This window comes from Schistocerca nitens, chromosome 5 (assembly GCF_023898315.1).
Source record: "Schistocerca nitens isolate TAMUIC-IGC-003100 chromosome 5, iqSchNite1.1, whole genome shotgun sequence".
Lineage (NCBI taxonomy): Eukaryota > Metazoa > Arthropoda > Insecta > Orthoptera > Acrididae > Schistocerca > Schistocerca nitens.
In genome coordinates, this window is record NC_064618.1 from 95,716,096 (window position 1) to 95,732,564 (window position 16,469).

Below are 16,469 nucleotides of genomic sequence, written 5' to 3' on the forward strand. Positions count from 1 at the left end.
TGATTACCAAAGCATGTTTATTATATTCATAACAGAAAAGTGCATAAGGTTTCCAAGTTATAATGGGCACACAATTTTACCAGAGATGAATCACTTTATCTTTCAGTACCAGTGTAGAAGTCTGATCAATTGGAAGATGAGAACAAATCTGTGAAATGTTTATGAATATATATGTACTGTAGCTACAAAAGTTCTCTCTCTTTAGTATTATAGAAATATATTTATGCATGAAGGTTATAAATAATGAACCTCACCCTCAGGAGATTTTCCAAGACTGTAATAAAGCCTACATCAAAAAAAGTTTTGCATCACCCTGGCTCCCAGAACACCTGAAAATAGATGTTGACTGTGGACACTGTATCACAGACACAGTCCCTTTGACTGTTCAGAGATGTCACTAAACCCACCCAAAGATGTAAACAACCATACATGAGCAGCAGCTATTAGATGGAGGGGGTCCAACAGCCGATCATTTATAGTCATTCCACCAGGAAGGAGGTACATGGCTCGTGTTGCATGTAGTTCAACCATGCCTAGACGGTCAATACCATGGTTCGATCGTGTCCGCACTGTTACTTTGTGCCAGGGAGGGCTCTCAACAAGGGAAGTGTCCAGGCACCTCGGAGTGAACCAAAGCGATGTTGTTTGGACATGCAGGAGATACAGAGAGACAGAACTGTCGATGACATGCCTCACTCAGGCCGCCCAGCGGTCACTACTGCAGTGGATGACCACTACCCACAGATTATGGCGTGGAGGAATGCTGCCAGCAATGCCACCATGTTGAATAATGCTTTTCATGCAGCCACAGGACATTGTGTTACAACTCAAACTGTGCGCAATAGGCTGCATGATGCACAACTTCACCCCCAACATCCATGGCGAAGTCCATCTTTGCAACCACGACACCATGCAGTGCGTTACAGATGGGCCCAACAACGTGCCAAATGGACAACTCAGGATTGGCACCACGTTCTCTTCACTGATGAGTGTTGCATATGCCTTCAACCAATCATCGGAGATGTGTTTGGAGGTAACCCGGTCAGGCTGAATGCCTCAGACACACTGTACAGCGAGTGCAGCACAGTGGAAGTTCGCTACTGTTTTGGGGTGGCGTTATCTGGGGATGACATATGCTACTGGTGGTCATGGAGGGCACCATAATGGGTGTACAATATGTAAACGCCAATAATGGGTGTACAATACGTAAACGCCAGCCTCCAACCTACAGTGCAACCATATCGGCAGCATAATGGCGAGGCATTCGTCTTCACGGACGACAATTCGCACCCCCATCTTGCACATCTTGTGAATGACTTCCATCAGGATGATGACATCACTCAACTAGAGTGGCCAGCATGTTCTCCAGACATGAACCCTATCGAACATGCCTGGGATAGATTGAAAATGGCTGTTTATGGGCGACGTGACCCACCAACCACTCTGAGGGATCTACTCCAAATCTCCATTGAGGAGTGGGACAATCTGGACCAACAGTACCTTGATGAGCTTGTGGATAGTATGCCACGATGAATACAGGTATACATCAATGCAAGAGGACGCGCTACTGGGTATTAGAGGTACCGGTGTGTACAGCAATCTGGACCACCACCTCTGAAGGTCCCGCTGTATGGCAGTACAACAGGCAATATGTGGTTTTCATCAGCAATAAAAAGAGTAAAAAAGATGTTTATGTTGATCTCTATTCCAGTTTTCTGTACAGGTTCTGGAACTTTCAGAACCGAGGTGATGCAAAACTTTTTTTGATGTGTGTATCTACTGCTCAGTATTTATTGACAAATCTTTTGTAAATTGTGTTTCTTTAATTCACTAGCTCCTCACACAAATGCTTATTTTACACCAGATTCTCAAGAATTAGCTTTCCCCTTATCAACAAGCTCTAACGGCATCTAATAATCTATCATTTATATTTAAAATGCGTACATAAACAATAAATGTCTAATGCAACTACCATTAATCAGCAAAATTTTGTGGCAATCATTGAGAAATATATAAATAAATAAATTACCAGACTACTACTTGTATACAGATTTCAAGTCTTGGTCTGGCTAAGCAAATCACATTACAATCAGGCAAAACATACAAAGTTTTAGTGTCCACCAGTAGAGATAATGGGAAAAACAGACCTTGTTCCTGTTGGATTTGCTGAACTGGAGGATAATAACCCATATTACCAAGCTGCACCATTGCCTCAGCTGCTTGTTGACTGTCATCATCTGGAACTGGTTCTCCCTCTGATAAAGGTATGTCGTCCAAGTCTTCTTCACTTGAAAACTGCAAATCTGAAACAATACACACAAAGATGCAGACTGTATAAATCACTGCAACCATAGAAAAAAAACCGGTTAAGGTGCCAAAGCAGTAATCCAATCTTATGAGCTTAAAATCTATTCACTTTGGCATCTTTTGTGACACTTAAGACAATTTCTAACCACTTGGAAAACTTGGTGAGCATTACAGTGATCTTTGTTTTACAAAATAACAATTTTTGTTGACAAGCACCTGCAGTCACTTGGGCCTAGAGTAGGTCACTAATGATAGGCTATTAGCAACAACTCAATCACTGCCAATCAGAAACACTAAAATGAGACATTCACGGAGACAAAATTGCATCACATTTTCCAACAAAATAGGCAGATTGAAACTGAATAGGAAATGAACTAACACAACTTCTGCGGCTGGCTGATTGCTCACAGGAGATGAATGTATCAGTCATAAAAATTATCCCATCAACAAATGGACAGGTTTAAATGTCACAATACAGAGGAAAAACAAAATTAACTTGGTAAAACCAACAGAGAGCCACTGTCATTTATGTATGAGAGGACTACTTCTCTTACGCAGTTGCGTCCACTGCCCTTCCTGCTGCTTATCACAAGCACCTCCTAATGTCTCCCATGGTATCTGTACAACCTTTTCCACATATGCTGAGAGACTGGACAGGATTGTGACTTTAAAGGGACTAAACAGCTTGATCATCACTCCCTCTATTGTACAACAGTATCTAGAAATAGTAAGATATCAATCTTTTCCTATTACAATGGTCTCATTGTCATGATAAAAAAGAAAATTTTCTAAATATGTATTGAATAAAAGCTTTCTGAGAGGTGGTGTCATATTCTGCACTTATAATAAAAGTTCTATCTTGATTACAATTCTTTCTTATCCTTACACACTTTAGCATTAAACCATTTCCTAATGATCTAAATGAAAAAGATGTAGCATACATTGAGAAACACATACGTTGAAGAATTGTGGCCACAATAGAAGTTCTATCATCAGGAAATTTTTTAAGTTAAAACACGTGTTGTTATTTAACCTCCCCCCCCCCCCCCTCCCACACACACACACACACACACACACACACACAAAATCAATTGCAGCTGCCCCTTCTCCCTATCTCCACTGTCAGCAGGATGGAGCATCCAGCAATAAGTAATAACAAAATTCGCCTTTTGTTTGATTAAATAGTCTAAGCCATGAGGTACTTAATCTTGGAGTGGAGGGGATTGCTTATAGGATCATAAATTATGTTGTATGTTGGATAAGGACAGCTGAAGGGTTTTGGAGCCATATTGAAGAGAAAGGTGTCCTGTTCAAGTTTGTTCTGTGGCCAGCATAAGAATATTAAAGCTGCTAAATTTTATCATAAAAACAACCTATCTATCATTCACACACAAATGGTATGATCTGACATAATGTTCACAATACTTTTCACCTAGCTTCAGCTAAAGTGATACACTTAATAAAAATGTAGATGACCATTGGGGAAGAAAAAGATGTGCAGAGGAGGGAGGGGGCGGAGACAGCTTCAATCACATCATGTTGAGTCCTCTCAAAGTAGGATGAAGCCTTGGGTGGGTCTTGTGTGGTCAATGTGCAATTGAAATAGTACGGGCTGAGGTGTGAATGGGAATTTGGATTGAGCAAGTAGGCATGCTAGGGTAGCCATGCAGTTGCGCAAAGCCACTGTGTCAGGGTGGCACACTGGTTAGCACACTGCTTAGAGAATGAGAGACCCGGGTTCAAATCCTGGCCTTGGTACAAATTTTCTGTTGTTGCTTCAGTCTGCATACGTACATAGATGTTTGAGACCTGGAAACATTTCTGAAACTATACATTTCCATTTGATGAAATAGTATGGTTGATTTTCAAGAAATGCAGAATGCAGACAGCCTTGCAGCCTTGTAGCAGCATGGGGCAATTATTTTAACTCTAAATAGTCAAGAACTCCTTGTGGATGGTAATGGCTAGCCATTCCTTTATTGTGAATGACAATGAGGAACAAAGTCACACATTGCACTCTATAGTAAACACATATTTCTGTAGGGTTTGCTCTTAAACTTTACAGAGTTAATCCACAACAGAATTCCATTAAAATGTAAAAAGCAAATTCGCAAGAAGACCAAAGTTGTAGAAACCGATTTATTTTACCAAACTAAAAATTGATTTTCAGCAAGTTATACAGTGAACTGAAATGAAATATGCATGAAGTAATGATATGAATTTTTAAGATATTACAATCTAGAAGCTACATTACTTCACATTTAGTTTATTGTAGCAGTGTGGGACAACTGTTTTAACTCTAAATAGTCAAGGACTGCTTTTCAAATACAATAAATTTAATCAGCCTATGGTGCTTTCTTTCTTCAATACCAAAAACAATACACAGCCACACAATTCAAGGAAAGAAAGAAAGAAACCAAAAGATGGGATTTTGTTCACAGAACATCTACAAATGAGTTGCACATTGAGACTGAAAATATTTGCTTCAGTAGTGACTTTGTTTAATTATAGACATCACAGGTTTCAGGGAGACGAAAATTTAATAGTCATGGGTGACTGGAATTCAACAGTAGGAAAAGGAAGAGAAGGAAACGTAGTAAGTGAATATGGATTGAGGGGAAGAAATGAAAGAGGAAGCCGCCTTGTAGAATTTTGCACAGAGCATAACTTAATCATAGCTAACACTTGGTTCAACAATCATAAAAGAAGGTTGTATACCTGGAAGAATCCTGGAGATACTAAAAGGTATCAGATAGATTATATAATGGTAAGCCAGAGATTTAGGAACCAGGTTTTAAATTGTAAGACATTTCCAGGGGCAGATGTGGACTCTGACCACAATCTATTGGTTATGAACTGTAGATTAAAACTGAAGAAACTGCAAAAGGGTGGAAATTTAAGGAGATGGGACCTGGATAAACTGAAAGAACCAGAGGTTGTACAGAATTTCAGGGAGAGTGTAAGGGAACAACTGACAGGAATGGGGGAAAGAAATACAGTAGAAGAAGAATGGGTAGCTCTGAGGGATGGAATAGTGAAAGCAGCAGAGGATCAAGTAGGTAAAAGACGAGGGCTAGTAGAAATCCTTGGGTAACAGAAGAGATACTGAATTTAATTGATGAAAGGAGAAAATACAAAAATGCAGTAAATAAAGCAGGCAAAAAGGAATACAAACATCTCAAAAATGAGATCGACAGGAAGTGCAAAATGGCTAAGCAGGGATGGCTAGAGGACAAATGTAAGGATGTAGAGGCTTATCTCACTAGGGGTAAGATAGATACTGCCTACAGGAAAATTAAAGAGACCTTTGGAGAAAAGAGAACCACTTGTATGAATATCAAGAGCTCAGATGGAAACCCAGTTCTAAGCAAAGTAAGGAAAGCAGAAAGGTGGAAGGAGTATATAGAGGGTCTATACAGGGGCGATGTTCTGGAGGACAATATTATGGAAATAGAAGAGGATGTAGATGAAGATGAAATGGGAGATACGATAATGCGAGAAGAGTTTGACAGAGCACTGAAAGCCCTGAGTCGAAACAAAGCCCCGGGAATACACAACATTCCATTAGAACTACTGACAGCCTTGGGAGAGCCATTCCTGACAAAACTCTACCATCTGGTGAGCAAGATGTATGAGACAGGTGAAATTCCCTGAGACTTCAAGAAGAATATAATAATTCCAATCCCAAAGAAAGCAGGTGTTGACAGATGTGAAAGTTACCAAACTATCAGTTTAATAAGTCACAGCTGCAAAATACTAACGCGAATTCTTTACAGACAAATGGAAAAACTGATAGATGCTGACCTCGGGGAAGATCAGTTTGGATTACGAAGAAATGATGGAACACGTGAGGCAATACTGACCCTACGACTTATCATAGAAGAAAGATTAAGGAAAGGCAAACCTACGTTTCTAGCATTTGTAGACTTAGAGAAAGTTTTTGACAATGTTGACTGGAATACTCTTTTTCAAATTCTGAAGGTGGCAGGGGTAAAATACAGAGAGCGAAAGGCTATTTACAATTTGTACAGGAAGCAGATGCCAGTTACAAGAGTCGAGGGACATGAAAGGGAAGCAGTCATTGGGAAGGGAGTGAGACAGGGTTGTAGCCTCTCCCCGATGCTATTCAATCTGTATATTGAGCAAGCAGTAAAGGAAACGAAAGAAAAGTTCGGAGTAGGTATTAAAATCCATGGAGAAGAAATAAAAACTTTGAGTTTCGCTGATGACATTGTAATTCTGTCAGAGACAGCAAAGGACTTGGAAGAGCAGTTGAACGGAATGGACAGTGTCTTGAAAGGAGGGTATAAGATGAACACCAACAAAAGCAAAACGAGGATAATGGAATGTAGTCAAATTAAGTCGGGTGATGCTGCGGGAATTAGATTACGGAATGAGACACTTAAAGTAGTAAAGGAGTTTTGCTATTTGGGGAGCAAAATAACTGATGATGGTCGAAGTAGAGAGGATATAAAATGTAGACTGGCAATGGCAAGGAAAGCGTTTCTGAAGAAGAGAAATTTGTTAACATCGAGTATTGATTTAAGTGTCAGGATGTCGTTTCTGAAAGTATTTGTATGGAGTGTAGCCATGTATGGAAGCGAAACATGGACGGTAAATAGTTTAGACAAGAAGAGAATGGAAGCTTTCGAAATGTGGTGCTACAGAAGAATGCTGAAGATTAGATGGGTAGATCACATAACTAATGAGGAGGTATTGAATAGAATTGGGGAGAAGAGGAGTTTGTGGCACAACTTGACTAGAATAAGGAATTGGTCGGTAGGACATGTTCTGAGGCATCAAGGGATCACCAATTTAGTACTGGAGGGCAGCGTGGAGGATAAAAATCATAGAGGGAGACCAAGAGATCAATACACTAAGCAGATTCAGAAGGATGTAGGCTGCAGTAGGTACTGGGAGATGAAGAGGCTTGCACAGGATAGAGTAGCATGGAGAGCTGCATCGAACAAGTCTCAGTACTGAAGACCACAACAACAACAACAACAACAACAACAACAACAGGTTTCAGGAAAATTATGTTCTCATATTCAGGTGTACAAATTTACTAGTCAGCTCCGAAATGGTTGCGCACTGTGAATGCTATACTGCATTGTAGAACAGGCGGGCGTGCTGCTCTGTACCACACTGCCTCATCTGCCTGTTCTACAATGCAGTGTGGCATCCATGGCGTGCGACCATCTTGAGCTGGCTACTACATTTGTACATCTGAATATGGGAACATAATTTTCCCAACCAAAAGAATCAATAATGCATTGCACATCATTTATTTCAGAGGTCTATCATTTCACATTGTTGTGACTTCGTGTACTGCATACCAGCAAGTTCTATTACATACATGGTCACTTAAACGTTGGAAAAAATGTGTTACAACATTATGCATATATAAAGAGGGGGGAAAAATCTTAAGTCAGTCGGCAGGAACTTGCTACATTTTAAAACTGCATTTGTACATATACATTCAAACTCCTGTATTTCATTAGGGCTTACCTTCTTCTAGGACATCTTTCTTTCTTGATCTTCCTGCTGCCCTTCCATCTGTCTCATCTCCTTCCACATCAACAAAGTCATAATCATCCATGTTTGATTTGCCAAAACCATGATCTGGAGAACTGTTCTGACTCTACGGAAAATGGAGTTTTATTTTTTACTACAGGATTTAGCAGTAATATAATGTATATTATATGATTTAGGTTAATAAAAATGTATAGAAATTAAATATCTGGTTACTAACTGCATGTTCAGGTTCAGTGATGGCATAATTTTCTTCTTCAGTTCCCAACCATGTTGGATCCATTTCTGCTTGCTCGAGAGCCCTTTCTTGTGCCAAACTTATGTTGCTTTCAAGTTGCGTTAAATGATCTCCATACTGTAAAAAGTAACTACAGTGACACACGTATTTTAAAATATACTCCAAGGTACTACCAAATTATTGCTAAGGAAATTACTCACCTCATCCAAAGTCGCTCGGCATACTTTTACCAAAGTTTCTGCCTTCTGGCTGTAAGTTGAATCTTTACCATTGTAAATAATACAATTTTGCAAGATTCTTTCTATATCAGCCAAAAATTCATATCGATTATGATATTTATGGCCTGAAAAAGAGCAAGGTGTGACATACCATTATAATTATTTAGTTTTGTTCAAACACCAGTATTTAACTGGAAACTTACATTCTGTTTGTTTGTGAACTGTCTATACAGCAAAAGAAACAACGGCTTTGTTGAAATTGGGGCAAACATGTAATAATAAGCTTACTGACTGACAATGTGAAACTATTTCATTGTTCTGAACTCAACAAAGCTCACACACTCATCACCTCAGAACATGTAATCACAGCAAAGGTATTTCATTTTACACCTTCAAAGCTGCAGTTCACACCTTATCTTGTACATAGGCAAATCTACTAACAAGCCATAAAGCCCCTCAAGCATAGTGTGACACCCTTTAGCTTTCATTTTAAATATTTATTTCTCAAAAAAATTTGTGTTATACTAGTGAAATACTTGTTGGTCCTTGCACCTTCCTTGTTAGACCCCAAACAACTGCAACAAATTATCTTTTTTCTTTTTTTAAATGTTCCTGTTTATTTTATTCTCATTCTGTTTGAAATACATGGGTCACAAATCTACCAATGCATGTCACTATACAGGGTGTTACAAAAAGATACGGCCAAACTTTCAGGAAACATTCCTCACAAACAAGGAAAGGAAATATGTGGACATGTGTCCGCAAACGCTTACTTTCCATGTTAGAGCTCATTTTATTACTTCTCTTCAAATCACATTAATCATGGAATGGAAACACACAGCAACAGAATGTACCAGCGTGACTTCAAACAGTTTGTTACAGGAAATGTTCAAAATGTCCTCCGTTAGCGAGGATACATGCATCCACCCTCCGTCGTATGGAATCCCTGATGCGCTGATGCAGCCCTGGAGAATGGCATATTGTATCACAGCCATCCACAATATGAGCACAAAGAGTCTCTACATTGGTACCGGGGTTGCGTAGACAAGAGCTTTCAAATGCCCCCATAAATGAAATTCAAGAGGGTTGAGGTCAGAAGAGCGTGGAGGCCATGGAATTGGTCCGGCTCTACCAATCCATCGGTCACCGAATCTGTTGTTGAGAAGTGTACGAACACTTCGACTGAAATGTGCACGAGCTCCATTGTGCATGAACCACATGTTGTGTCGTACTTGTAAAGGCAAATGTTCTAGCAGCACAGGTAGTGTATCCCGTATGAAATCATGATAACATGCTCCATTGAGCGTAGGTGGAAGAACATGGGGCCCAATCAAGACATCACCAACAATGCCTGCCCAAACGTTCACAGAAAATCTGTGTTGATGACGTGATTGCACAATTGCGTGCGGATTCTCATCAGCCCACACATGTTGATTGTGAAAATTTACAATTTGATCATGTTGGAATGAAGCCTCATCCGTAAAGAGAACATCTGCACTGAAATGAGGATTGACACACTGTTGGATGAACCATTCGCAAAAGTGTACCCGTGGAGGCCAATCAGCTGCTGATAGTGCCTGCACACGCTGTACATGGTACGGAAAGAATTGGTTCTCCCATAGCACTCTCCATACAGTGACGTGGTCAACGTTACCTTGTACAGCAGCAACTTCTCTGACGCTGACATTAGGGTTATCGTCAACTGCACAAAGAATTGCCTCGTCCATTGTAGGTGTCCTCGTCGTTCTAGGTCTTCCCCAATCGCAAGTCATAGGCTGGAATGTTCCGTGCTCCCTAAGACACTGATCAATTGCTTCGACCGTCTTCCTGTCGGGACACCTTTGTTCTGGAAATCTGTCTCGAAACAAACGTACCGCGCCACGGCTATTGCCCCGTGCTAATCCATACATCAAATGGACATCTGCCAACTCCGCATTTGTAAACATTGCACTGACTGCAAAACCACATTCGTGATGAACACTAACCTGTTGATGCTACGTACTGATGTGCTTGATGCTAGTACTGTAGAGCAATGAGTCGCATGTCAACAAAAGCACCGAAGTCAACATTACCTTCCTTCAATTGGGCCAACTGGCGGTGAATCGAGGAAGTACAGTACATACTGACGAAACTAAAATGAGCTCTAACATGGAAATTAAGCGTTTCCGGACACATGTCCACATAACATCTGTTCTTTATTTGTGTGTGAGGAATGTTTCCTGAAAGTTTGGGCGTACCTTTTTGTAACACCCTGTATAAGTTCTGCAAATTGGCAAGTTCTCAACATAGTCTTATTCCCAGATGGTTTACTCTTCTTCAGTAATAGTTTCTTGTTGCTTCCTTCTGTGTGACTGACTATTTTTATCTCTTAAATACTTCAAGATTTTACCTCATTTCCAACACACACACACACACACACACACACACACACACACACACACACACACACACTTGTACAGGCAGCTTGGAAAAAATATGGAGCCACCAAAAATACAATAATTACCACACCTACTACAGTTTAGGAACCCAGTTAATATTCCACATAGTCCCCCCCCCCCTCCCACCCCCCATGCACTCACACACACACACAACACACAACACACACTGAAAGGTTGCAAAAAATATGGAGCCAGCAAAAACATGATTACCATACCTAATACGGTTTACAAAACCTGTTAATACTCCACATAGCTGCCAGACATCTTGGAATGGATAAATACAGCTCCTGTACAGTTCTTACCGTATACTGTATACTCCAGCAAAATAGTGGCAAGTTCAGGTAACGACAATGGAGATGGATAGTGATCACGCGCCCTTCTTTACAAAGTAGATCACAAAGGCTCAATACTAATATAAATGTGACACTGCAGAGAGTAACCATGTGGCACACAAAATACTATGATATGGCTGCCTGAATCATCTCTGAACTCTGGTCATGTTTCACTCTTGGGAGATAAATTCAGACGAAAGTTGTTAACAATGTGAAACAAGACTCATCTGGCCAAATGACTTCCTTCTATTGCTAGATAGCAGGGGTTTTATGGCTTCACCACCACATTTTCCTGTTACAGGCGTTTGCACCACTGATGAATGGTTTTGCAATTCCAGCTCGCCCTGCAGTTCCCTGCTTCTGAAGCTACCTTTGTGTTGTTTTGGTGCTGACATGGTACGAAAGTGTGACATTCAGTTCTACAATGACCTATTCAGCTGTCATCCTCTTATTTTTCATCACAATCCTCTTCAATGGGCATTTGTCATAATCACTCAACATGCACCTTCACCTGCGATTTGACTTAGCAGATAATGTTTTTCCACTTTCCCTGTATGCAGTATAAATCTTCATTTCAGTTACTCTTAAAACACTAAACATTTCATCTCCCTTGATCACGGAAGCACCGGCCATACGAGCATCAACGATGCGCCCACATTTGTAGTCATAATGCACTCACAACTACCACAGAGCACTGTTCTGACCATGACTGACACTTGCAACATATTGAGGATACTGAACAGTTGCAGTTTGTGGTCAAATACAACAGCGCAACCTGTAGGCTTGGCTAACATTAGCAGTCATGTTCAAACATGCATTTCTTGTGGTGTTTTTCCATATTTTTGTGCAAACCCTTACTTTATATTCCATCAAAAGAAATATCCTGACCTGAAAGAGAATGAGGTGTTGGTAGTGTAAGTAAACAACTTCATCATTTTTAACCTGTCATTTGTCTCCTCAATAAATGTGTACTCCATCCATTTCCTCTGAATTTTTCATCTCGTGTGCTTGATGAAAGTTTGTTTGGTTTCAAATGCTTAAGTCCCTATTTCTACCTATGCACTGGAGCATCATAATTATAAACTTTTGCTTTTTAGTTTAATTTTATGATAGTTTCATACCAGAAATAATTTTTGTTAGATCTCTAACAAGAATTTTATGGATGATCACTATTATGTCATGAATATTGCAAATATGAACTGTAACATACATATCTACAATTATTTATTTCCCCCTTGTCTGTGCAGTTTCAAACTTCACATCAAACAGTGGAAAGCCTAGGTTCGAATATCAACATTATTATGAAAAGGGTAGGTTGCAAAAGATGACACACTGAACTGCGGGCAGATGCAACAAAAAGACTGTTGCACATTGATCTTTTGGTGAAAGCCATCTTCAGAAAGGAAACACACATACACACAAGGAAGCACATCTCACGCACACATGACAGCTATCTCCTTTTCATAGTACTGTTGATATTCAAGCTTTATATGATGTACATGTTGAAGTGAAGTGCAGGTAGACAAATTATTATGTACGTTTTTTATGTTATTCTGCACAAAAACTGTTTTATAATTAGAATTTTGAGAAATTGTGGAACCTTTTTTTAAATACTAAAAATTCTTTCTTCATTGCATTTACATATGTAAAGTGCTTATGCATGTCAAGTATAGTGTATTGGTAAAGTTTTTTTTTTTTTTTAAATTCACATTGAAGTACGCATTCTTACACGACACAGTGAAATGGTGACATACACGTTAGCTGTTATACAACTGCCTTGTATTTGAATAGCTTAGATCATACAACAAGATCTACACAAAACGTTCACTACTTTCATAAAATGTTTTTTAACTACATCTATTTAAAAATGTGTGACACCCCAGTTTCTGTCAAACTCCTTCTACAAAATCTCAAGGTGTCTTGTGCATGTAACAGAATACACTAATCATCAATCTGTATGGATAAATTTGTACTGCGTATGTTAACTTACTTGTGGTTTAAAAACATTACCTGTAAATTCTTAAGTCAAAACAAAACTACATTTTGCGTATAAGATCTTCTGCACAATTACGTATTAAAAAAAAAAAAATACATTGAGAAATATATAAATAGAAGTCACACTCTGTTATAGGAAAAAGATGAAAGCTCCCCACAAAGGAGAGAGGGGGAGGGGGAGGGAGAGGGAGGGAGGGAGAGGGCGAGGAGGAGTGTCAGGAAGAAAATCTGTGCAACTTACTTTGAACCTTTTTGGCAACTGTTTCTAGATCCATCGGATTCTTGATGACAGTATAGTAGTCCTTCACAAGTTTCTTATTCACAGGTTTGAGGAATGGCCATGATTCAGACATGGCCTTCAGTTTGTTGTTCACGACGTTATCCAAGATGTATGACAGTGCAACCTGGTCATTATCATCCAGTAATGGATTAATAGCCTTCTCAAGCCTCATAAGCCTATCCTCTTTTTCAGCCAACCTGTCTACACACAGACCCAACATGCGGCGAGCTGCTACTGTCAGTGAACTTTTTGTACCTGTAAAAAAAGTACAACATTTCTGATATTACAGCAAAACAGTCTTCATTACGTATAGGGATGATTCAAACACAAGCAAGTATTTTGTGATAAAATTCTTATTCATTAAATATACATTGTTCTTAATTTTCTACATAATGAGTCATCTTAGTCAGGATGCCCATCGGAACAGTGTGACAAGTGGTTTACTGTTTGTCACGGCATGCAACCAACTTGCAACTTCAGATGGAAATCACATAGTATAATGGAGCAGCACCTATCAGACTGACGTGATGTAACTGAGTCTTATGGCATGCCACCTCACTGCCAGATGAATGTGGTGTGCTCTACTTCAATTTTTGCCATGTGTCACGCTTGTCTAGTGACACTTTATGAACATTTCTGCTTTGGTTGTTTGCATGTCTCTCTACTCAGAAAAATGAGGAACATTGCTGAGTTCAGTATTCATTTTGGTCTAGTGGAGAACAAAAAATCATGTTTATGATCACAGCAGTGCTGAATACTGCAATGAGAACTCTCAAGATAAAGCGTGGGAAAGGACTGAAAGTGAAAAATCGTAGACAGATACAATAATTGAAATTCATCTAACTTATTTATGCATAAGAATGAAGATACATAATTAAACATAATTATGTATGATGGTTTTCTACAACCATGTTTCCAAATCTTTTACTGACTTGCGGGATCTAATGTAATTCGAATCCTTTCAGTATGAAGCTACATACATACGTAATCTGTTCTGAAAAGATAATGCTTCATTTGGGCTAAGAAAGAAACCACAGTGTGGATTACTCGACCCAATAGCATTGTTAGTGGGCCACTGTTGGTTTCCTGGCTTTTGATGTGAATTCTCAATGGTATGGCCTAGACTGTGTTGCATAATGAATGCGTACAAAGTTACGAAACAAACAAATGGCTAGAACTATCACACTGGTTCATTTCACAATTTACTGAAGTATTAAAAAGCAGATCTTTGACACTAACAAACAAAAAGAATATTCTATAGAATTTCTTCCCTTGGATTATAGACAATTAAATATAAACCTTTCATTAATTGTCTAAAAGACTATGGTCTAACTGTGTGTTTTATGAGAGGGAAAGCTTCATCCACAGCAAAACAATAATGAAGTTTGCTCTCTTCTTCTGGCAAAGATTTAGGTTCTAAAAGCAGGAGCATACCTCCAAACAATGCTTTATGGAAACAACTTTCCTTTAACTCTCTGCCATCACTCTTGTGGACACATTCCCTGTCAGCTGATAAAAATTCAATTCGATTCATTAGTCACTTTGAGGTTGAGTTCACATGAGCAAAATGTTTGTGGAGTGTTAGCTGCATGGTAAAGTATTGAGAAAATTCTACATTTAAAGTTTTGACGAACTCTTACCTACTTCTTGTTGTTGACATGTTGCATTGTTCTTCTTCCGACACAATCTAGCATAGACAAATTCAATTGCAATCATGATGATACCCAATAACTCTTTTTTCTAATTTTTTATACTGATTAGACACATAAATTACAAGGTTGTCATGATACATGATTGAAGACAAACAAAGCCTTAGTTCTTTGAAACTGGAAGTTAAAAGAAAGTGCCGATTGGGAACTTTTTGACTGAAATGTTTGCTTTTGCAAAAACTTGAACACCTTTTTCTTCCGAAATCGCCTTTTCTTCATTGCTTTGTTGAAAAAGCAGAAGCATTTTCCCGCCAGTTAACTGAATGTGTCTCTGACTTAAGCTGTTTCTGGACATAATCCGTCTTTTCCCACCCAATTCAATGATTACAAAATTGGCAGACCATTAATTTCCATGTATCGTGGGCATTCATAGCTGTGCAATCCATGCTTGACAATGCCACAGATAGTACTAGTAGAACCAAACATACGGTAACTCTATTTTAACATTGGGGAAGAATTTTGGTGCAGTCAAAATACATTGCAGATTTTGTTTTCTAATCGATATAACGCAGAGTGTAGGCACTATAGGCTATAGTGTCAGATGGCCGCAATTGTAAAAAAATTAGAATTTTGATTGCCAGAGGGGAGAGGAGCAGTCTACAACAGGGCTACCAAACAATTGCTTGCCGAGGTGAGTATTGTTTAACGATGTAGTTCAGGCTCAACCTCTAGTAATGTTCGACGCAACCACAGTTTAAAACATCTGCCAACTATTTTGCCATGTTAAAAGTATTAACATTATACAATCATTTGAATTTTAGGCATTTCTTTGTTACAACATGCTAGGTCTCATGGCTGAGTACTACACTGCATTACATGGCTTGCATCTTAAATAGACTATACAACCACCACAAATGGCATGGCACCAGATCATTGAGCACACTGATATGTTGTCATGTTTGTAAACTTTTTATTTGCAAACAGATTCTTATGTACACTATCTTTCCAAAGTGGGCTTCGTCAGATGATGTACGATACCTGTAACTGGAAGTATGTTACATTTTCGACATTTATAAGCAGAAAATAAAGGTATTTCAAACTATCTCTGATCAAATACTGCATCTGGATACAATTCACTATGAAATAGTGTCTATTAAGTAATTTTGGATTTTTGTATTTTGAGACAGAATTCACATCAATTCCACATTTATCGCAAAATGCAAATTTTTCCGGTCCCTGGCACACATCTAGCTCTGATGCTGAATCTGTGATTGTCTATCTCTAGTTTTAAAATGAACATAACTGTAGTTTATGCTGTGACTGACTGACTTCATAAACCACATATGAAAGAGAAACATGAGCAACAACACTGTCTAATGTGTGGCCACAGCATCTGAATGTGGCAGCTTGTATCCCCCTGCAGCCAAACACAAAATGTATCACTTATTTACTTGAGATTGGAAATAGGTATGGCTATCCT

General features: G+C 39.0%; 1 protein-coding gene across 1 annotated transcript in view; it reads right to left on the bottom strand.

The window, feature by feature from the left end:
- LOC126259441 (transcription initiation factor TFIID subunit 1) overlaps window positions 1-16,469 on the bottom strand; it is a 230,279-nt gene that overhangs the window by 2,746 nt on the left and 211,064 nt on the right. Inside the window, exons 23-27 of the mRNA XM_049956255.1 lie at window positions 13,302-13,595; window positions 8,278-8,420; window positions 8,060-8,194; window positions 7,816-7,948; window positions 2,148-2,303 (exon numbers count right to left, since the gene is read on the bottom strand). Coding sequence (XP_049812212.1) covers window positions 2,148-2,303; window positions 7,816-7,948; window positions 8,060-8,194; window positions 8,278-8,420; window positions 13,302-13,595 — 861 coding nt within the window. The remainder of the gene's footprint in view (window positions 1-2,147; window positions 2,304-7,815; window positions 7,949-8,059; window positions 8,195-8,277; window positions 8,421-13,301; window positions 13,596-16,469) is intronic.